This window comes from Callospermophilus lateralis, chromosome 14 (genome assembly GCF_048772815.1).
Source record: "Callospermophilus lateralis isolate mCalLat2 chromosome 14, mCalLat2.hap1, whole genome shotgun sequence".
NCBI lineage: Eukaryota > Metazoa > Chordata > Mammalia > Rodentia > Sciuridae > Callospermophilus > Callospermophilus lateralis.
In genome coordinates this window covers 31,474,097-31,497,470 of record NC_135318.1, presented here as the reverse complement: position 1 = coordinate 31,497,470, position 23,374 = coordinate 31,474,097, and the positions used below count along the sequence as shown (strand labels likewise).

General features: G+C 36.0%; 1 protein-coding gene across 6 annotated transcripts in view; it reads left to right on the top strand.

The window, feature by feature from the left end:
* Slc8a1 (solute carrier family 8 member A1) overlaps positions 1-23,374 on the top strand; it is a 356,468-nt gene that overhangs the window by 72,813 nt on the left and 260,281 nt on the right. For all 6 annotated transcript variants that reach the window (XM_076832590.2, XM_076832589.2, XM_076832593.2 and 3 more), the window contains one exon: positions 1,690-3,519. In XM_076832590.2, coding sequence (XP_076688705.1) covers positions 1,721-3,519 — 1,799 coding nt within the window. In that variant the 5' untranslated portion in view covers positions 1,690-1,720. The remainder of the gene's footprint in view (positions 1-1,689; positions 3,520-23,374) is intronic.

Here is a 23,374-nt window from a genome sequence, read left to right as displayed (position 1 = left end):
GAACTCTTACAATGCTTTTATAAATGTGTTTCTTTCATTTGTCAGCCTTTTACCCTCTCCTGGTCTTCTTCAATATGGGAGAAATATGAAAGAAGCCTATCTCCCAATAGAGATGACCTAAAAGGGGCTTGAGACCATGGTGGGATCTCCAAGGGTCTTCCAGAATGTGCTGGCCACAGGAATACTCCTGGGACCTGGGAGTGGTTTTCAGTGCAAGCCATCAGCAGCAAACATAGGCAATCGTGGGTGGCTGTCAGCCAGCATGGAGCTATGAGAGCCTCTCACCCAGCTCCTCTTTTAACGTTTTCTAGGCCACAGGGCTATGTTCTGCCTCAGGACTAATTTCCTATCCGTGTGCTATGGATGTCATAACTGGCCTCCTTCAAAGCCTTCCAGATCTTCCTGTATTTCAGTATCCATTCCCTACCCCTTTTACCCCAGTCCTGATGCCCCAGGTCCTAGAAGCAGAGGTGATGTGAGGTCAGAACAGAGTTTTGCACGATCTGGTGGTTGAATTTAGGGCTGTGGTCGCTCTGTCCACTACTTTGCTTGCCATTCTCTGTGCTCCTCCATGACTCTGTTGCCATATCTCTAATTGCCTACAGCCCTTCATCATATATATACTTTGTGGTTACTGTTGCTATGCCAAATAATCTAATTTAGATGGAATCATTGCTCCTGCATATTTTAGTCACTTGAGCCCACTATAGAACCAATGTGTGTTTTGGAATGACCATGGAAAGTATGACATTGACACTGAGAAGGAACATTTTATGGCTGGTAATGCCGATTCCACAGCCTGCCAGGGTCTTACACACAACCAGGCCTGGACCTGGTTATCTCTCCTCTCTGTTGGGGACAGCCTGCAGATTGTAAAGCAGGCTATGTATACAAATATGAAGGGCTGTTCTCAAAGTACTAGATGCCCAGTTGCTAATATATCAGGAGACCTTGGTTGCTGAAAATTAGGAGGAAATGTGCTCTCATCAAAACATGCTTTTAAAACCTGTACTTAATGTGTGGAAATATTGCATTACAGTGGAATTTTTTTTCCTCTTGAGAATAAATACCATTGAGCTTTGATTACAGGCAAACCTAGAGATTTCTCTGTTTCCAAGTCAGTAGGGTGTGATTTCTTGAAATACAGTGTAAGGTGTACTTCCAAATTTAAGATCATCACCACGCCTTGTTTTGGTAGTTGTTTTTCCGAGTCTGAATTTCAATGCACGAATCTTAATAAAGTGATTTTCTCAATGAAAAATGTCCTTGAAGATAATGAACTAACCAAAATTTAAAAGAAAAAATCTGCTTTAGCAACAAGGAGGCGATTGTTTAATGCTTCAAAAGTTTTGTTTATCTTTCTTGTTGCCCATTAGTATGCATAAATGTGTGCTTAATTAGGCCAGGCTTAAAATTGAACTTTTCATTTCCAGGAAGTCAGTTGTGAGTCTTGCTCAGTGAATGGAATTACATGTAGAAAATTCACAAACAGAGAGACCAAATTGTAAATTTCACAAAGGATTGCTTAATCACTGATGGAGTCAGGTTAGTGATGATTCACCAGAGATGTTGTGATGGTCAAACATACACAAATTTTTGTTAAAGGTATTAATCATGCTTTGGATTTGGATCTAATAATGTGTCTTTTTTTTTCTACCCTCCCTGCCCCCATCTTCTTTTTACCAACAGGTCAGGACAGTTGGACGTCTCCTTGTACAACATGCCTCGGTTAAGCCTCTCACCCATGTTTTCAATGGGATTTCATCTGTTAGCTCTGATGGCTTTCTTATTTTCCCACGTGGACCATGTAACTGCTGAGACTGAAATGGAAGGAGGAGGAAACAGTACCGCTGAATGTACCGGCTCATATTATTGCAAGAAAGGGGTGATTTTGCCTATTTGGGAGCCCCAAGACCCTTCCTTCGGAGACAAGATTGCTAGAGCTACTGTGTACTTCGTGGCCATGGTCTACATGTTTCTGGGAGTCTCTATCATTGCCGACCGGTTCATGTCCTCTATTGAAGTCATCACATCCCAAGAAAAAGAAATAACCATAAAGAAACCCAATGGAGAGACCACCAAGACAACTGTGAGGATCTGGAATGAGACTGTATCCAACTTGACGTTGATGGCCCTGGGATCTTCTGCTCCTGAGATTCTGCTTTCAGTTATTGAAGTGTGTGGCCATAACTTCACTGCGGGAGACCTGGGGCCCAGCACCATTGTGGGAAGTGCTGCCTTCAACATGTTCATCATCATTGCACTTTGTGTTTACGTGGTCCCTGATGGAGAGACGAGGAAGATTAAGCATCTGCGCGTGTTCTTCGTGACGGCAGCCTGGAGCATCTTCGCCTATACCTGGCTGTACATTATTCTGTCTGTCATCTCTCCTGGTGTTGTGGAGGTCTGGGAAGGTTTGCTTACTTTCTTCTTCTTTCCCATCTGTGTGGTGTTCGCCTGGGTAGCAGATAGGAGGCTGCTGTTTTACAAGTATGTCTACAAGCGATATCGGGCTGGCAAGCAGAGGGGAATGATCATTGAACATGAAGGGGACAGGCCATCTTCCAAAACGGAAATCGAAATGGATGGGAAAGTAGTCAACTCTCACGTTGACAATTTCTTAGATGGCGCTTTGGTTCTGGAGGTCGATGAGAGGGACCAAGATGATGAAGAGGCTAGGCGAGAAATGGCGAGGATTCTGAAGGAACTGAAGCAGAAACATCCAGAGAAAGAAATAGAGCAGTTAATAGAATTAGCCAACTACCAAGTCCTAAGTCAGCAGCAAAAAAGTCGAGCATTTTACCGCATCCAAGCTACTCGCCTGATGACCGGAGCTGGCAACATTTTAAAGAGGCATGCAGCTGACCAAGCAAGGAAGGCTGTCAGCATGCACGAGGTCAACACGGAAGTGGCCGAAAATGACCCGGTGAGCAAGGTCTTCTTTGAGCAAGGGACATATCAGTGTCTGGAGAACTGTGGTACTGTGGCCCTGACCATTATCCGCAGAGGTGGGGATTTGACCAACACTGTGTTCGTTGACTTCAGAACAGAGGACGGCACGGCCAATGCTGGGTCTGATTATGAATTCACTGAAGGAACTGTGGTCTTTAAACCTGGCGAGACCCAGAAGGAAATCAGAGTTGGCATCATCGACGACGACATCTTTGAGGAGGATGAAAATTTCCTTGTGCACCTCAGCAATGTCAAAGTATCCTCTGAAGCTTCAGAAGATGGCATCCTGGAAGCCAATCACGTCTCCACTCTTGCTTGCCTCGGATCACCCTCCACGGCCACTGTAACCATTTTTGATGACGACCACGCAGGCATCTTTACTTTTGAGGAACCTGTGACTCACGTGAGTGAGAGCATTGGCATCATGGAGGTGAAGGTATTGAGAACATCTGGAGCTCGAGGAAATGTTATCGTTCCCTATAAAACCATCGAAGGGACTGCCAGAGGTGGAGGGGAGGACTTTGAGGACACTTGTGGAGAGCTCGAATTCCAGAACGATGAAATTGTGTAAGTTCTTTTTTATATGTTTGTGTGTATGGTTGAGTGAGTGCCTAACTGTGAGAGTGTGTGCATATTTTTAAACCAAATGGCATAAAAGGAACGGAATAGTTATTATGGAAGACACCTTTCAAAGTATCAGTTCTTGTTTGGGTGAAACCTATCAATTGGTACTAGACACAGATCTTAATTTGACATTGAGATCTTTTTTTACTTTTGTCTTTTTTACATATTTAAGTACATTGTAGGCCATGATAAAATGAAGCCTGTGACATAAGTTAGCAGATCATTTAAGATGGGTTGAAAATTCTGAATTCTATTTTGGATCACACAGTATATATACAGAAAAGGAATATTTAACACATCACAAAAGGTCCCTATCTTCATTGCTGAGTACAAATTGGGAAAGCCCAAAAAAGAAACACCTCTAAAAAGAATTTCCTGGCTACTAGGACTGAGTGGAAATATTTCTGTGGTTTTCATCTGACATTGTGGTTTTATGACAATATAATGTTTCTGCTTGTATGTTAGTGTTTAATTATGACTTAATGACCAACCCTGCTTCTTCAGTGTTATGCTATCACGAGAAGAGGATATATCCATTATTTATTTCCAGTCTGGCTTTACTTTGTATGATTACATAAACCCTTTTACCCTGCTCAATAGTGATGAGGAGAGAAATACGATTCTGTCCAAGCATCCTAGTTGATGGGGAACAGGTCAGAGAAAGAAGTAGGGAACAATTTACTCTTCCTATTGGCACTTTACAGTTGTAACACTGAGTGTTATGAAGTGATTCTTCCACTGAGAGCTGCCATTGAGAGAGACAATCCTCTTTCCTTGCCTTAGAGAGGGCTTTGCACTTAATTCACTAGAAGAAGCCAGGGAATTTGACTCAAGGACCAGTGTCCAAGAATGAGGGAGGGAAGGAGGTAAAGAGAAAAGGAATAAGATAAATGAAGGAAGGAGGGATGAACAAGAACCAGAAACTGTGTTATCACTGTATTATCTACAGTGTAACAAAGGATATTATGGTGAATGATTATGTTTTTAAAGCATTTACAATTTAGGAATTTCAAGAAAGATAAATATATTAACTATAATTAGTTTTAAAAAAATGGTTCTAGTGGTATATGAGATGTTCAAATGGCAAGATACATGCTCTCCAAGTATGAAATTTCTCCTCTTGAATATGAAGGGGGAAAAAAAGATGGGGGGATGATCAGAGGGAACAGGTTTTCTTGAAAAAGCTTTCCGGGGTCCTTACATCTCTTTGCCATTATGTTAAAGAGATGAGAAGTTACTTAGTACAGTATCACAATGAAGTTCAGCAAAGCAGAGACTATAATATCCATCTTCTGATGTGTGTAGGTGGGCAACAGTGTTTGATTAATATCTACTTTATGTTGGTTCTTATGTTGATAATGTTCCACTTACTGTGATGGGTTTCACTGGGACACTTATTTTCCTGAAAGACAGGATATAGTAGCAAATTAGTGTCCTGAATACTCAAGAAAAAAAGGTTATTGAATGTGATCTTTCCCAGGTTAGTGCACTTAACCCGTATTCCTTTGCTAGGAATTATTTTGCATTATATTTTCTGATCATTTCAATTATTGAGCCTTCCCGTAGTAGATAGCACTTGGAATCTATGTGAAAGTGTAATGTACTCACAAGGGTAGCCCTTAAATATAACTAAAGTGGTGCTTTGTTTTCCTCATTTGTTTGACTTAGGATGTTTTCTCATGAAAATTTTATGTTGCTTTCTCACAAGAATAATGGCTGTCGACTTATTTATTTGAGAGTCAAGCTTTCCCTATCTACTTTGCTATCCAAGATTTTTATCACACCATAAATAAATAATCTTATTTTAGGTGGCACATGTAAAAGAAGAAGGTTTTATAAAAAGATTGACAGTGATTCAATGGAATAATTTATTTTGCCAAACTCCCATTAAAAACACTCACCCTATTGAATTAAATTGATTAAAGAAGGAATATGGCCAAACTCCATCTTTACATATATATGTTTCTTTTGAATATTTGTAAGAATTGGTGGTATTGGTAGAACTTGATAAAATAAATGCCATCTCTGTAATTATATTCATGAGGGCAGTCTAGATCAATCATGGTTTCTTGTTCTATAAAAATATCTGGCTTCTTTATTCACTAAGATGAAATGTAAAAATTGTTAAATGGTAAAGAATTTTATTTATAACTGAAATGAAGTTGAAGCCCTACATTATTTTTTTTCTTTTTGGAATTTTAATTTTAAAGATGTGTCTTGACTTTAAATAGAGTTTTATTATTGGCAGGCATTGTTCATGTTTAACAGATCCATTGGTTACATTCATGTGTTTGTGTGGCTTTAAGGTAAGCACAATGTTTCCAGAAAAAGAAATTATCAAAGAAGTGGTGTTGTGCTGGCTTCTTAGCAGTTTAGAAACCATTACTCTCGTTTTTTTAATGGATTATTTTTCCTTTGGTGATCATGTCCAATGCCAGGTCCGTAGAGTCAGATTCAAGCACAAAGGAGTTTTTCATTCTGCAATGAAGTTGCCTCTGTAGACTCAACCCCCAACTTATCTTCAAGAATGATTTGATATCTCCTCCATAGCACAGTTCATCTTAGGGGTAGTTTTCTTCAAAACCTATTATACATAGATAAGGGCTCTTGACACAACTGAGCTTTATTAAATACTATGAAAAATCTTCTTGTTTGATTATTTAATGCTGTACATTAAAGTCAGGATTGGTGATTCTTTTCAGGGTGCTATAAAGAGATTTGTACAAAAGCTTTGGATTTAAAGGTTATCTAATTTTCAGAGTCTATTAATCAAGGTAGACACAGTCCAATCTGATCAGGGATGGAGACTAAATGGCAGTCCAGCTTTATTGATTCTTTGACTACAAAAACAAAAGAAATTCTTTTTTTTTTAAATTTCTTTTCAACATGTATTCATTTTTCTAACAAAAATTAAATCCAAAAATAACATTTTAAGTTACATGGAACCACAATCTTTGTAAATGTAGGACAAAACTAAAATATTAACTGTTATTAGTCTAAGTTAGATTATGTTGGTGTCCCAGCATCTAATAGCTTTTGTCAAAAGTGCATCAACATTTTAGTTTGTAGGTAAAGGTGTTAAGGATTCTTAAGCATTTATCTTTTTTTTTAGGGTAGAATAGATCATTTAAATTTATAAGGATGTCTGTATCTATTTATTCATATTCTTACATAAATTCTTTGAATTACTTCAACCTGACTTTTTAAAATGAAAATGTGTATTTCAGAAAAAGCACTGATAAAACAGATTCTCAGTAAAATAAAATTTTAAAATTATAATGCAAAAACCCACTAAATAGATAAAATTAACAACTATCATATGCTTTTGTGAAAGCACAATCAATGAAAAATCCTAAATCCATGCCAACTAATCTTAACTTTTCAACATCATTCAATTAGGGAATTCAACAAGGAATTCTGTATAATGTTAACAGCTAATAAAAAACAAATCAAGAATATGTTAATTTGATTTGTGGTTTGGTAGGTGATATCTACAAATTTGAAATGCTACTAATGATTGTTCTTTAATGATACCATTTCAGTAGTACTAATTATTACAAAATATTGTTTGGTCTTCCAAAGTCTAATATTAACAGTTCTGGAAAATGTTAAGGTTAATTAATTAATGTAGCTACAAATCAAATTTAATTGCTTAGTTATAGCTCAATAATGATATCATTTCAGAAGATAATTGAAAAAAAATGAGCATTTACTGTGATATATTTAAAACAGAGAGTTGAGAAAACTATGTAAGTTGGAAAATTTACATAACATATTGCTTAGCAAATCAGTTTACTACAGGCTTCCTAGTCATAGAAAAATGTATTAAACAATGTGTCAGCCCAATATTAATTTTAACAACTGTTACATTTTCAGGTATGATTGTAACTTCATTAACTCTAAGAGATGTAATATGCAAGGCATCTATCTCAACAAATACAGCTTTCTTACATTGAATATTTATATACTGTTTTTGAACAAAGGATTAAAAAATAAACAAAATTTTAGTGTAAGTCCTATCAAATTATTATTATATTATTATCACTATTATTATTACATTCCATAGGAAACAAATACTGGTTTTGGCAGTTTATATACGGTGTTCATGTCTTGCGGTACAGCATTCTATGGAATAAATACTTAGCTATGTGATATGGCATGTAGCTTTATAATATGGTACAATAAGACCACCAGATACATAAAAAAATAAAGTAAAACTTGAAGTGATTAGAACAGAAGAACAATTGTGCATTGGGAAAAATCAAGAATAATGAAAAATATTATAGAAATTATCATTAGACAAGAAAAGCTATTAGTACGTAGTGCCTTGAATCTAGCATATTCAGGATTTATTTTAAATTAGAAGAATTTCATTTAGACTATTACATTTAGACTTTTAAATTAAAGGCATATGATATTTTATACTGGCATAGAACTTTCCTAGGTAATGTGCTAATGTAAAAAATTTGGTTGCAATAATTTTAGCATTTCAATGGATTTCTGCTTTAGTGGATTATCTTTTCAGACCAGAATATTTCTCTCTTTTTGAGCCAAACCACATGTAGTATCATCTGAAAACCTAAATTATAACTGCAAGATGTTTTTGTAAATGCATATGTTTTCTGAATGCATAACTATTATAAAAATAAGACAGGGTAGGAGCCAAAACCCTTTATGAGTTATAATTTAGTATTGCCTGGAGTCCAAGTTGATTATGTACAGAAAGGTTCTTTACCATGTCAACCAGATTTCCATTTTGCTGTTGTAATCTCATTTTCCTAGTGCTAATTAGAGTTTGAGGTTATAATATAGTTACATAAAAATTTTATCTTAGCAAATAAAGAAATTTCTCAGTGTAGGCACATTGAAATGTTTAAATCCTGGTCTAGTTTCTGAGTCATCATTCAAGGCCGTCACACAGGGTTGATTGCCTCCCTAGTTCAGGGCTTGAATTTGTAAATCGATATTAGTTCCTACTTAATAAGCTACTGATGTGTGATCAGCACCGGGCCAATATTACAAAGGAAATCAAAAGAAATATACTCCTCATACTTAAAATGGGAGATATATTTTGATAAGTATAAACACCATTATGAAGACATTGTGCAGGGGGTAAAAGAAACCTTAATTTTGGACAAAATATTTGCTTTTATTTTTTGGAGGACAGACAGCATAACTGGAAAGAAAAATGGGATGTGCATTTTAAGAAGAAGTCATGGCTTGGAAAACATGGGAGCATGGACAATGTCAATAAAGAGGATCATTATTAAAATCAGTGACTTAGCCACAGTTCATTTCCTTTTGTGGGGTTTTAAATCATTATGGATATGTTTAAATTAACCTGACATGTCCCTTAAAGGGTCTTTGTCTGTGGAACACTTTGAGGGTGTAATGTGTAGAAACAAAATTTAGAACCATTACTATTAGTTGCCCAAGAACTTTCTCAAGTTCTCTCTTTTTATTTTATTTTATTTTTTATTTTTGGTACTGGGGATTGAACCTAGGGGCACTTAACCACTGAGCCACATCCCCAGCCTTTTAAAATATTTTATTTAGACATAAGGTCTTTCTAAGTTGCTTAGGACCTTGCTAAATTGCTGAGGCTGACTTTGAAGCCTCTGGGATTACAGTTGAGTTTCACCATGCCTGCTATCAAGTGCTGTTTTATATATTTAATACCATTGGTGACAACCCAAGGAAGTAAGTAGCATTGCAGATGAAAAAACTGAACCTCAGAGATCTAAGAAATTATGAATCCAGAATTTGAACACCTATTTGACTTCAAAGATGTGCATGTGCTCATCTGTGCCACATTACTCCTTGAAGTTTCTAAAGAAAATTGACAATATTTCTAGTAAGATGCTGTCAGCATTTTGTTTGGTTCTTTGTGAATTAGTCCTTGATCTCTAGGAATGGTTTTGATTTACTTTAATCTGGTAGCCTCACGAATAGTCCTTCCATTCTGCCACCCACTCACCCTCTGCTCTGAGAGTTACCAGTGTACTGCCACTGTCTTACAAAACATGAACAGATTTTACACTAAATTCACTAAATTTTGATGTGGGAAGAGATTTTGTTTGCATTTCTTTCCTGAGAACACCAGTAACCGAGGGCAGGTGATTTAAAGATACTGTATGTACTTCTTTTGAATGGAGCTAGCTTAAAGATATAATACCCATGATAGAGTTATTTATTATCATTTTGCTGCTGTGTCTTTATTAGTTGAGGTCTGAAAAGTTGCCTGTGGACAATACTGTAATATCATAAATTATGGGAACCTCCTATAAAATATCTGTTAATGGTACTGAAGTCTCATCATTTGAGATTCATTCTGTGGGATAAGAAAGCTATTGGTCCCCTAATAAAAGGTAAATGCCATGAAAATCTTAAGGTTCTTTGCAGCAATGGAGTAGAAGTTATTCTGGGGCAGGAGCCAGGAAAGGTTGAAAATTCAACCAATGTAAGGTGGATCAGCTTCACTGGAGATAATTTTACAACTGCTTTGGGTAAACCAGATAGGAGGCTGGGGCAGTAGTGGGCAGAACATTTTTTTCTTTTTCCATACTTTTTATTGGTGCACTGTAGTTGCACATAATAATGAAATTTGTTACATATTTTCACATGAACACAATAGAACAATATAGTTGGGCCAGTATCATTCCCCAGGATTTCCCCTTTCCCTCCCTCTGGTCCCTTTCCTCTACTAATCTCCCTTTGATTTTCATGAGAGTCCACCACTCTACCCTTCTTTTCCCTTTTCCACTCTCGTTTCCATATGTGAGAGAAAATACATGAATGTTGACCTTCTGAGTCTGGCTTCTTTCACTTAACATTATGTTCTCAAGTTCTATCCATTTTCCTGCAAAAGACACATCATTTTATTTTTCTTTATGGTTGAATCAAACTCCACTGTGTGTATATATATACCTATGTGTATCCATGGATAAAGAAAATCTAGGCTGGTTCCATCGTTTGGCTGCTGTGACTTGTGCATGGGTAAGGCAGGACTTTTTCTACTGACTTTTCATAAGGGCCTCACAGATTCTGCCCTATAGTCGGGAAGTCCAGAAGGACCCGGGAGGAAAAGCAAGCAGTCAGCAAATATGGGCAGAGTTACATGAAAGGTCCTTTCCTTCTCCTGGTTCTACATACCATCTGCATAATTCTCATTTATTTGCCAGAGGTTGAGCCAACCAGACCTCTTTTTTTTTTCATGGGCCTATACAGGTGTCTTACTATAGAGTCAGGCAGAATAAATAATTAATTTCCATTTCCTCAGGGATATAGATGACATTTTCTTTCCTTCTTACAGTCTCCACAGGGTTAGATAAGGCTGTAGGCATTGGATTCTTTTGTGGCAGTTGGAGATATGGAGGCAAGGGGCAAAAACACGGCCCAAAGCAGAACTTTAGTTTCTTGCTTATTAATTCAAATATTGATGAAATAGTCCAGGATATTGTCTAGATAGAGTTTGCTGGTTTTGTTTTTGGTTTTTTTTTTTTTTTTTTTTTTAGATTTAAGTTTCCATATGAGTTGGGGAGTTCTGGGTACCCTGAAACCAAGAGTGACACTCGAAACCAAGGCCACCCCATTTTCCAATCTTAGACTACCTGAAGATAAAGATTCCACACCCAAGTTTGAAATCTGTCTCTGTGCTCTCCTAACTGTTACTAAGTTCCTTAATTTCAGAGTCAGTTTTCTTACTTGTAAAATGAGGACAATATTGGTGATGGTGGAGGGGTTAGTAGTGGAAGAGAAGATGGTGATAGTGTTGGTGATGAAGGTGAAAGTGGTAGTGGTAATGGTGGTAATGGTGATGGTGGTGATGGGTTTGGGATATGTCGGTTGTAGTAGAAATGGTAGTAATGGTTATGAGATGGAGGTGGTATTGGTGATGATGAAGTAAAGGTAGTGGTGGATTTTGATATGATTGTGGTGGTAGTGGGGTGGAGATGATGATAGTGAGTGCCAGAGGCAAAGGTGATGGTAGTAGTAGTTTTGGACATGATGGTGGGGATGATGGTGGTGGTGGTGATTATTGGTGGTGGTAGTGGTAGTGATGGTGATGGAGAGGGTACTAAAACTTACTGAGAGCAAGGATTCATGCTGCTTTGATTCAATCTTCACAGCCATCTTAAGTAGATACTGCTACTATACTCATTTTATAGAAGAAGAAATTGAGGCTCAGAGACTAACTTTCTCGGGTTCACACAGCTACTAAACATGCATCTAGAATTTATCAGTAGAACTATCTGACTATAGAGTCTACTCGGTCTTATTAGCTTTCACATGTAAGGACAAGGCTTGACCATTGTGGCTCAGAAGATATAAAACAAGGGTGGTGATTTATCTTTTCTAGAATTCTTGAACATGTATCAAGTACTTCACACACACTGCCCAGTCTCTAGTAGCCTAGAAAAGCTTTGATGAAATGAGTTGGAGAAGGAAAAGAATGCAGAATGCTATAATCTCTCCTTGTGCCTGAACCGTCCAATTAGTGTCTATTCTTTCCTCCCTCACAGTATGCATTTCCTCTTATTCCAAAATTTTAAAAAGAAACTTCATTATTTTGAGCTTTCTGACATTGCTTGCTCTGGCCCTGGAGCATTTAACTTCCTTATATGGTAAATAATGAACATAGCTTTTCTCCACACATGAAAAAGTATTTTCTTGCCCTATCTTTTTTAAAAAAATATATTACAAGGCAGTGTAAATTAATAGCAACAGAGAATTGGTATCAGGGGATAGTTGTTATCTTGGGTTATCACTATTAAAAAGTTAAAAAAAATTTATGACTCTAGAGATGATTTAATAGTAAGAATTATTGATTGCAAACTTTCCTAGAATAAGTGACCCTTGTGGAGGTTCATCTGATACAAACCTTCAATTCTAAGCATTACAGCAAAGGGAATTTTTAGGTAACATTTTTTTAAAAGTCAAATTTCAATTTCAGAAGTCGTTCTTGCTTCTGAATTACATTTGGGAACAAAAAAAGGAAGCAGAAAAAAAAATCCTACCCCAAATCAGATCACTATGAAATGACATTTTGCATTGTGTATACTTTGCAAAAATCAGTATTCACGTTTGTCTGTAAAATATTAAAATTTTTTTTTGAAGAAAGTAGTTTCATTGTATTCAATATTTTTAACTTTTGTATGCAGGTTTTTGGTCTGGTGGAGTAAGCCCATTAGCAATATTTGTAAATATGATTAGTTGTAACTTTTTATAAACTACTTGAAGATAAAGATTTCACATCCAAGTTTCAATTGCATTTCTATGCCCTCCTAACTTTGTTATAATTTTTTGTATGACTTTTAAAATATTTTATCCTGATATAATTATGACTTTTAAAATAAACCCAATATGCTCCTTTAATAAGGAACATTTTCCTTACATACACCACACACACCACACTTCTTATTTACCAAAAAAAAAAAAGGGGGGAAAGTTAAATTAAGTGGTATTGATGTCCAGTTTAGTCTTAGGTGCAATTAAAGAAGGACAATTCCCAAAGCTGTAAGAACAACTTTCCTTCTTGCTCACTGAGCATTACAATCTTAACTTGCCAATGATGTTTTAAAATGAGCTGTTCACTTTACTGTAGATAAATGTGTGTCTGGGTTTTGTATATTTAGAGAGAGAGATAGAGAGAGAAAGAGGGGGAGAGAGAGAAACTGAGGGAGAGGGAAGTGAGGAAGTGGAGTAGTGGAGGGAGGGGCCCTAGGAGGGAGAGCATGGCCAGAGAGGAGAGGAGGGAGGAGGAAAGGAGGAGGCAGACAGAGGGGACAGACGCAGAGACAAAGAATTTATAGCCCTGATTACATTTCAGCTATTACTAAAATGAAGTGGAGACTGGAATTAGTCCAGATTCTTGCTCAAGCAAACAGAAGACGTAGGAGAGTAAAGAACTGGAAATGGGATTCACCGAAACTGCTTCTTTATTAAAAATAGGCAGCACCTTTGTCCTTGAAATCATGGATAGGCCCAAGTGTGTTTGAGGAGCCTGAAAGTAGCTTGTGGAATCCAGTGGGGCGGAGGCCCTGCTACTGATTCCTGCTTTCTCAGTGTCCTGAGATCACCTAGGCTGTGTCAAGTCCCTTCTGAGTGCTAGGGTGGCAGTGAGGACTAAGACAGTCCTTGCTGAAGACAGGCTCATGTCGACTGGAGGAGACAGATGAATAAGCATCCAACCCCCAAATAGGAGGAGGCGTGTTTGCCCCTGAGGTTCTCTGTGCCTCCTTTGGCATCTCTTAGTGTTTCCTCTTGGGGATCTTACCGCTGGTGTTTAGGCTGAGAAGGAATGACTGTGAGTTGTCAGCATCCTGACTGGCCATCTCTGGCAGCTACAGGCACACGCGCCTGCTCTTCCCCAGAAGAGAACCTCAGGACTCCTGCCTCCTCCCCCTTCCCTGTCCCCATCTCACATGGCTCAGGACACAGTTTGGCTGCCTTCTTTAATGGAGACCAGGAGAACAGAATTTGGGAACAATTCAAATCCAATTCAATTTTCACAGCAGTAATGAACTCAGAAGAGTGAGACGCAGGGAAAGTTTTCATTCTCTACTTCATTTTCTACTTCTGTGTGTTATCAGGGGAAGGATATCACATCTGAATCCTTTCTCCAAATGGTATGATTTTATTGAGCATCCCAAAAGGAAGCTATTACAGAAATGTGGCTAGGAATTTGATAAGCCAGGGCATGGCACCTTCAGGGTCTCAGGCCCTAGTGGCTCAGCATCTCAGAATTATCTCAACCTGATATTGGAGGAATCCAGAGAGATTACCAAAGAAAGGAGATTACAGGTGGAGGTCTTTTTGAGCTGTTTTTAATATGGAAAAAGGACTTCTATATGGATGGGTTCTGGGATGTTGTAAACTGATATATTATAAGAAGTGATTTATCTGACCTACACATAGTATGATGTAATTGAAGAATATAATTATAATGTAATAATAATAATATAATAATAATAAATATAAAAACACATATAATAAAATAATAATGTAAAATACATGAAGTCCAAATATTTATCTGACAATATCTAGAACTAAATATCTTGTAGAAGTTAGTTGTTTGAGTAATTGAACTATATCCTACAGATTTGAATTATTTTAGGGAAGGGATATCTTTCTTAATAGTCCATAACTCCCATGGTCACTGTAAACTATACACTTTTAGATTAATCTATTTTTGGTTATTTGGTTATTAAACCAATGATTAATTCTTATCTATAAAGCCCTGGAGACATTTGGAAGTGGGCCTGGGTCTGTGGACCTGCAGTGAAATTTTCTACTCTACTGAGATTTGCAAGTCCTTTGTGCCTAACATATATATCACTGATAGCCTGATTAGAATTTTATATGTGTATATATATATATATATATATATATATATATATGAATTATATGTATATATGTATATAAAACATGTACACATATATGTGTGTGTATATATATATTTCCAATCAGGCTATCAGTGGGCCTGACTCTAGCTATGTTCATTTTAAATGGGCTGCTTGCCCAATGTGAACATAGAAGAGTAAACAGTACATATTCACAAAAGACATCCCCTGTAGTCACTGTTCAGCAATTTCCTAGTGGATGCCCTCTGTGGCAGATATTGCAGCTACCCAGAGACACCATTTGCATGTAACATAAGGGTTAAAGACTTTTGGGACCACACAAGCCTGGGCTAAAATCTCCATTCTACCTCATAATCTCCATAAATTCAAACAACTTATTTATCCTCTCTGTTTCCAATTTCAAAGAAATTGAAATTCACTTACCCAATACCTGTCTCATAGTAAGAAGTGTTAATTGCAATTGTTATTGCCTACACTTACTTTCTAGAGAGTTGTTTACAGTAGTCTAATCTCGAGGATTAGAGCAGTATCTAGAGATGGTATTTAAAAAAACTAAAAGCTTACTGGGAGTTAGGCACAGGGTGCTTTTTCTTCTATCTTCCTTTTCTTTTTTCTTAAAATGTCAGTGACATGTGCACACTGTGAGGTTCTGTGAACGTGTATGTGGTGCATGTGTGTGTACCTGTGTGCGTGTACAGGCACTTGTGCTCAGGGTAGGGGGCCTCAAGGTGTGTAGTTAGTTGTCTTTTACTAGACTGGAAAAGTGATAAAGATCAAAATGAGAAAGATCGGAATTACAACACGATGCTACCCGAAATATGCCTCTTCGATTCTGTCATTGTTTTGATGGGGGACGGGAAAGAAGCAAATATAGTGTGCATTTGCAGGGAGCTAGGACTAACTGGGAACATGAGCATGGAAGGGGGCAGAGATGAGCCTTTTCTCTTCCTTAACACCTAGCTTTTAGGAGGTTTCTACATCTCTATTTCGTCTTCACACCAACCTTTTGAGGCATTAGCACTTCTATTTTAGGGCATTGAGAGTGCCACAGTGATTAATATCCAGTAGGGGCTTAACAGGTGGTTTTTGAATAGAGAGCATAGAAAAGACAGAAGCCACAAAGGCTTTCACGTATAGAGAGTGGGGGGAGATTAAATGAGTTGTTCTAAGTGGCAGAGCCTGAAGTGGAAACCAAGCGTATTGATGTCTCCATTGGTGACCTAGACACTATACCAGGTGATGTGCTTCTTGGTTCTAGGAAAGAAAATCTAGGATTAAATCTAGGAATAAATTTCTTTCATATGCTATCAGCAAGTCAACTTCAGGAGAGGCTGTCTCCTTGATACCCATTCTTAATACTTCTTTTCTTTTTTCTTTCCTTTCCTCTCCATACCTTCATTCCTTTCTTCCTCTTATTTTAAAGTATATTATAAAAGTTCTCAACTAGAATAAGTTGTCTGAGAAGAAATTTTGGTTCTTGGTGCTCCGCATCTCCTTTCCTTTGAGAGTTGTTGATGATGATGTAAATAGGGCTAAGAAATTCTTATAATTTGCAGAAATATTATTCAGTGTTAGCAGTGGGGGAAGGGTTTTATTGAATTATTAGTAATCTAATAATGTGCTGTATTGAACTAGTGGAATGTCCACAGCTGTTCTGACTTGCTATGAAATGGAATTCCTCATGTGACAATGCCAGGGACACACTGTCCCTCTTATTTGACAATGAACAAGTCTGTGGAGCTGGGTGACTTCTTGTCTTTCAACCTTAAAGCTGCCTTAGAAGAAGCGGTGACAGTACCAGCTTGCCCAGGAATCCTCGACAGGCCTGAAGTGCTGCTTCTCTCCCTACTATCTAAACCTGTCTTTGTTCCCCACCAACTCTGATTTTTGGAAATGTCTATGTTTTAATCAATCAATTCAGCAAAAATCTATTCATGTCTCAATGGTGACTTCTTTTATGCCTAATCTATAAACTTGAAGATTAAGGCTGTCATTTTTTTTTTCAAGCTTGAAATTTAGTGGGAAAAAATAATTACAACACAAAAGGATATAATCAAGATGATAGAGAACCATGCAAAGGGCTTTGGGAGTTCAAAAATAACTCATCCAAAATAATGTTGATTTAATTTCTTCTGATCTTTTACTTCTTATTTTGCTTGTCTTTTTTTTTTAAATCTTTCCAGGACAAGTTTTTAATTTAAACATATTAATTTTTTTTAATCTTTTGTACCAGGGATTGAACCCCCATGATGTTCTTAACCATTGGGCAAACATTTTCAGCTCATTTATTGATTTTTAACCTTGAGACAGGGTCTGACGAAGTTGCTTAGGGCCTTGCTAAGTTGCTGAAGCTGTCTTTGAACTTGTGATCTTCCTGCCTCAGCCTCCCAAGTCCCTGGGATTACAGACATTGCTACTGTGCCCCAGGGTGGTTTTTGTTTTTTATTTTTAAAATAAATAATTAAATATTCTTGAAATTTGTGGAAAATATGTGGAAATCTCATCTGAATTGTCTGAAAATAATAACCATTTTTTTTTTTCATAATTAAGACCAACCTGAATATTTACAGCATGGTGCTTCATTCCTTGTACCCTCCCTGCCCAAAAGAAATCCCTAGATAAACATGATCCTGTCTAATTTTTTATAGATTTTAGATAGAGATATCAAATATGTATCTGCATTAAGTAGAATTAAATCTTCAAGGAAGAAATTTCATTGTGTTAAAATCTAGGTCATGTAGCAGCTACTCCTTGAATGTATAGGTATGATAACATCAGTCAACTTCTTTTCTCAAATTCAGACACATGTTCCAATTCAACTCAAATATCTAGCAGTTGACAAATCTGTGTCAGAAAAGAAAATAATAGTGCTTTAAAGATTTTAGTTTCTCTGCTCTTCTTCTATTTTATCAAGTACATGGCCTTAAACAGGTTTGTTTCCAATTTTTTAAAACTTTCAATTCTTCAGTAAAACTAATATTACACGTTTCAGAAATCCATTAAATGGTTTACCTGAATAGTAACAAACATATCTTGATTATGTTTTATTTTGACAATTCCCAATAATTATGACAATTTTCAATGATGAAGTTCTTGTTCTTCTGTGGTATTAAAATCTGTTCATTGAAGGCAGTGATAAGATCCAGGACTTGGAATATACTCTTTGTATAATCTTCAAAAATAATCAAATATTAATTGCCCAAGAAATGTAAAAATGCTGATCTGTAAATACCTCTTTACATTGGCTCTTGATAGAAAACTTGGTGAATTAAAAGTTTTGATTTGGGTGGCTTGTTTGCTTCATGGCAGAAGGTAATGCTTAGGGAGAAGCTCAATTTTGGTGACTTTCTTTCTGCCAGGAGTCTCTTAAGTAATAAAATAAATAAAGAGTGTGATCCAGGAGAAAGAATGGAATGCAGAAGGAAGCAGATGTTCAGGAGTCAGGAATATCCATACCCAGTGAGTCTCCTTAGACTGCTGGCCTGGTTAGTTTGCCACTAATTACACAGCAGCTTTGGGAAATTCATTTCATTTCTCAGACTTCAGTTTTCCTGCGAGTGAAATTAAGGCATTAAAATCAGTGATCTATGAATTTTCGTCTATAGCAAAACTGCTGTCCTGAGAGAAAGCATCAGAAAAAAAAAAATTGGCATAACACTGAATAAGATGTATAGTCTAGGATGAGGAAACTTGATTTGGATTTCTTTTGTTATCTAAATTACTCCACATCTTAATTTTAATTATATAGTTACATACTTATTGATATGAATATATCAGCATATATTGAAAGATAACAATATAAAAACCAATACAAGAAGTTTAAATTCTTCTTTCTAAGTTGTCTTGGTAAGTTATGAACTTGCAAAATTATCTGTGTCTACCAGATTGATCTGCTAAAGTCAATTTTGCCTATTTTGTTCACTGTCTCCTATAAATTGCCATTCTGGTCACAATGTATTTAGGATGGCCACATAATTTATTGTCACAATTGGAGCACCTTTGCAAATGAAAGGGCCATTATTAATAATTATGTGGGCACAGTGAGTAGGGAAGTGTGGCAGAGTCATCCAATTTTAAAAACTATGTGCTTGCTGCCTTAGAAAAGTAGACTGCTTTACTATTGAAGACACTTGTAATGAGAGAGCAATAGTCATCAGAAATTAAAGATTTTGTATTTGATAATTCTGTTGGTTTTACCTCCCTGCATCCTGTTTCCCCATCCTCCTATTTCTTTCTTTCTTCATTAAATGAAGCTATTCAAAACTTACCTTATTTCACCTTGATAAGCAAATATGTCTGCTGGAATAGACACATATTGGATATTAATTACATTTAAAGGCAGTACTGCAACTCCAGTGGTTTGCTAGTCAAACCACATTGGCACTTTTCTTTCTTTTTTCCCCCCCATATGGATTAAAACAATTGATTTTTCTTCATTGTCTTTTGGAAAACTGTGAAGTTGCCACTGAAGCAGATCTATGGGATTGAGTATTGAGTTGTCTCTTTAGCACTCAACAAAGTCACATTACATTTTTGCATTTTTGTTTAAAACAAGGGAATCTCTGAAGATTTTTCTAGCTGTGAAAGCAGCTTTTCACTAGCATCACACCTCCTGAGACCCCTTGACCTTGGCTTACCTCATCTTGTTCTCACCCCTGGAGGCTTACTATACTTCTAAGCTGCCTGCTTCTCATGCTCTACCCCTCAGCCTTCTCCGTGCATCCTGTGGACAGTCCTTAGAGCCTGTCTATAAATGCTCCATAATGTCCTTCACCACAGGTATATCAGCCAAACAGTCCACGTTGTTTGGTATCCCAGTGATAAATCAGTGTCCTACCCACTATTGCCATCTCCAAAAGATTTTGATCAATTTATACATGTTAACTTCTTGCGAATATATATCACTGTCTTCTTTACTTAAACAATAGTATTTTTCTCAGATGGATGCATAGGAATAGAAAGAACAATATTGATCTTGAAGCATAAGCCAACACAACGCAAATCAAGTTAGTTCTATGTTTTCCATAATATGTTATCTCGACTCATCTTAAATGTATTAAAAATTCAAGTCATTCATTTTAAAAGAGAGAACAGGGATTGCAAAAGTACATGAACAATGAATAAACCTTCAAGACTAAAATGAGTCCTCTTCTGAACATGAGACAATGGATAGAACAGAAACATAAATGAAGACTTGAATATTTCAATTAATTCAGTGGTAGGTAATATAGATCACTCAGGACAAGGATAATATGGACAATGAAGAATGAGTCACAGAGGTAACAGAATTAGAATCATTAGACCTGAAATATAATTAAGTGAAATACTATCTGGGAGTTATAATTGATCACCAGTTTTAATGTTACTCAGAAGAATGAAGAAGTAACACTGTGAAATGGTTCCAGTGTGTTAGGCATAGATGAGACACACTGTCACATTAAAACAAGCCTTGTTGCTCCCTCCACCAGGGACTTTATGTTTGGGTGTAGTTGTATCTGTCTCAGTGTCTAAAATCTCAACAGTTCTCAGACTTTTGATCTCACAAAATCAGTGCCTAAAATAAGAGATGGAATGAATGCAGTTTCACTTCTTAGTTCTTCTGTGATCATTTTGATTTGTTTCATTGTGGAAAGCACTTGAAGGGCATAAGCAATATTGTTACATTAGAAAAATTAAGCTTTTAATTTTCTATTTCTAAATTGTTTATACAAAGTGCCATTTAAGTGAGAAGCTTTTCTCGTGCATAATCTGATGAATTTTCCTTTTCAATGGGTATAAAATATGGTGCTCAAGAAATGAATTTTCTTTGCAACTTTTAGGTGGTAAATTTATCTGTTATTACATGCTGCTTTTAATTCATGGAATATGATGCATCTTCTGTGTGTACCTAATATACTACTGTCTCCTTATCCAGAAATTATCAAATATTATTTTCTACCTTACACAAAAAGGAATTTGAAGCCTCTTGATACACATTATACCTTGGAGTTTCTACTTAAAGAATACTTATTTGTATCATGCTGTGCAATGATATTATAAGTGTTAAGGTCTCCTATGGGCTTCCAGACATGAATGTTTTCATTGAATCTAAAATGAGACTCATGTGGTTTTGGAGAGTAAAAACAAATTCAGGAGGTAAAGCAGACTAGCTAGTAACTTCTGATTCTTCATAACTTTCGATCTGTAGTGTTTCTTAAAATACATAGTTTTAAAAAATGATCAGTAATAACTAGAAATTTTTTTAAAACATCAGAATTAGAGTAAAATTTCAGAGGATGCTTACTTAAATGGAATGAATAATAAATTAAAATTTAAAAATTTTAATCAACAGTTTTCATCACATGCATAGTAAAATTGCATTTGTTAGTTGTATTACTATAATATCCTAAGGTTTGTTATGCGTTTGCAGTTTTAGCAGCTGTGTTTTTGTGGACATGGTAGAAACTCAATTAATTTTGACTGTTTGTAAAATAGTGATTTTAGCAGGTCAAGGTGGCACACACCTCTAATCCCAGTGATTTTGGAGGCTGAGGCAGGCAGACTATAAGTGTGAGGGCAGCCTTGGCAACTTAGCAAGACCCTGTCTCAAAGTGAAAATAATAAATAGGGTTGGGGATGTAGCTCAGTGGTAAAGTTCCTAATACCAGCTTCTTCAAGAAAATATACTGGTTCTAAAATATCCTAGGTGTTTCTATAAAAATAGTATACCCAATAAAATATTTTTAAAAGATAAGAAGAAAATTTTAAGTAATTTTACCAACTAGAAATTGTCACCTTTTACATTTTTGTATACACAGGTTTCATTTTGATCTTGCTTTTTCTGGGGAGGTCTGTGTAATAAGTCTTGAACATATAAGTAAAGCTTTATAAATTAAAACCTTACTAACTTTTTAAAATAAAATCTTGCTATCTGAATAATATTCCATGGTAATGAGTACAGTATATTTAATAAGTCTCTTAACATTGCTTTTTGTTTTGCTGTTGTTTTTCTATTTGTTTATATTCTATTTCTATTAATTTATAAATAATTAACATCAAAAATGTTTGGGAAAGTAGAAAAATCTTGGTCCTTTTTTTAAGCTAAATCGTTAAATTGAAATGGATAGACCAACATGTACAGACATAATTTCACGAAGCTATTTTAGGAGAATCTGTATGAATTTACATGCCTAATTTCTGTGTGTAACTTTCTGATGAGAATGAATACTTGTTAGGAAACCTTACCATTGCTTATATGTGGAAACACATCATTTAAAATTTTTCTGCTAGTATTTATTGTCTACTGAATGCAAAGTGTTATGCCAATCATTATTATAATATAAATCTGTTACTTTTGAAGTGTGTTTGGATTCCAATAAGAGCTATTATTATTCAAAACTCTTTAAAATGCTCTTTTGAAGATTTGTTCAGAGCCATAGATAATGCTTATTTTAAAAATTTTCATATGGCATTATCTTGCCTGATCATTCATTTCATTCAGAAGTCTTAAAGCCAAACACTTTATTTTGATCCCTGAACCAAATTTGGTTGAAAAAAAAAGTATATTTTTCAAAATAATTTATCAAGATTGCATGTGTCACAATATTATAGAAAGGGCACATTCCTGGTATTGAAAATCTTATTTTGAATCCCATTTACTATTTTTATGGGCAGGGATAATTTAGTTATATGTTTTTAAAAGTCTATTTAATTTTCTGAAAAATGATGAAAATACTTCTTAAAGTACCATGATGAGCATCATAAGGTAAGTGAAAATGCTTTGGTGATTAGTAAATGGTATGCAGGGTGTTATCATTATTATCATACATTGATGATGATATGTGAGTGAGTTCAAAGGGTGAACGTGTATTACAATGCCAAGTAGAATTACAATGATGACAATATTTTTTATACTAGGAAGATCTCACATTGTTTTCTTATATCTGTATTTGCAAGTTAATATCTGCAAACTTTTCTTCCTTTCTGTGATACTCACATACATTAACTCTAGGTTGACTCTGTGGGCCTCTTGATAGTTCCTATGTAGAGTGTGTTTTAATACAAAACAAGTAAGATTACGTTCAGTGTGATTCCTAGTACTAAATGTTGGCTTCGACCTCTTTGGATCAATAACAGTTCAAATTGAAAGATTTTGCTGGTATTTTTCTAAATCAGGATAACTTAATATTCTGATGGCCTGAGTTTTTCATTATATCTTCCATCTCAAAGGAATACTATAAAAACATAACAAATCATCTCTAAGTTATTTTAATTGGTATAAAGCTTTAGTGAGAAGAAGCATGTATTCTACTCCTTGCCCCATGCTTATAGAGAAGTTAAATTAGAAAGTTTTTATATATCAGGCATTCTCTGATATTTGCTTCCAGAGGTTGGCTCCTCTTTTTTCCTCTATTCTTTCTTTCCTTTGCCTTCCCCTTTCCTCCTCCCACTCTAAG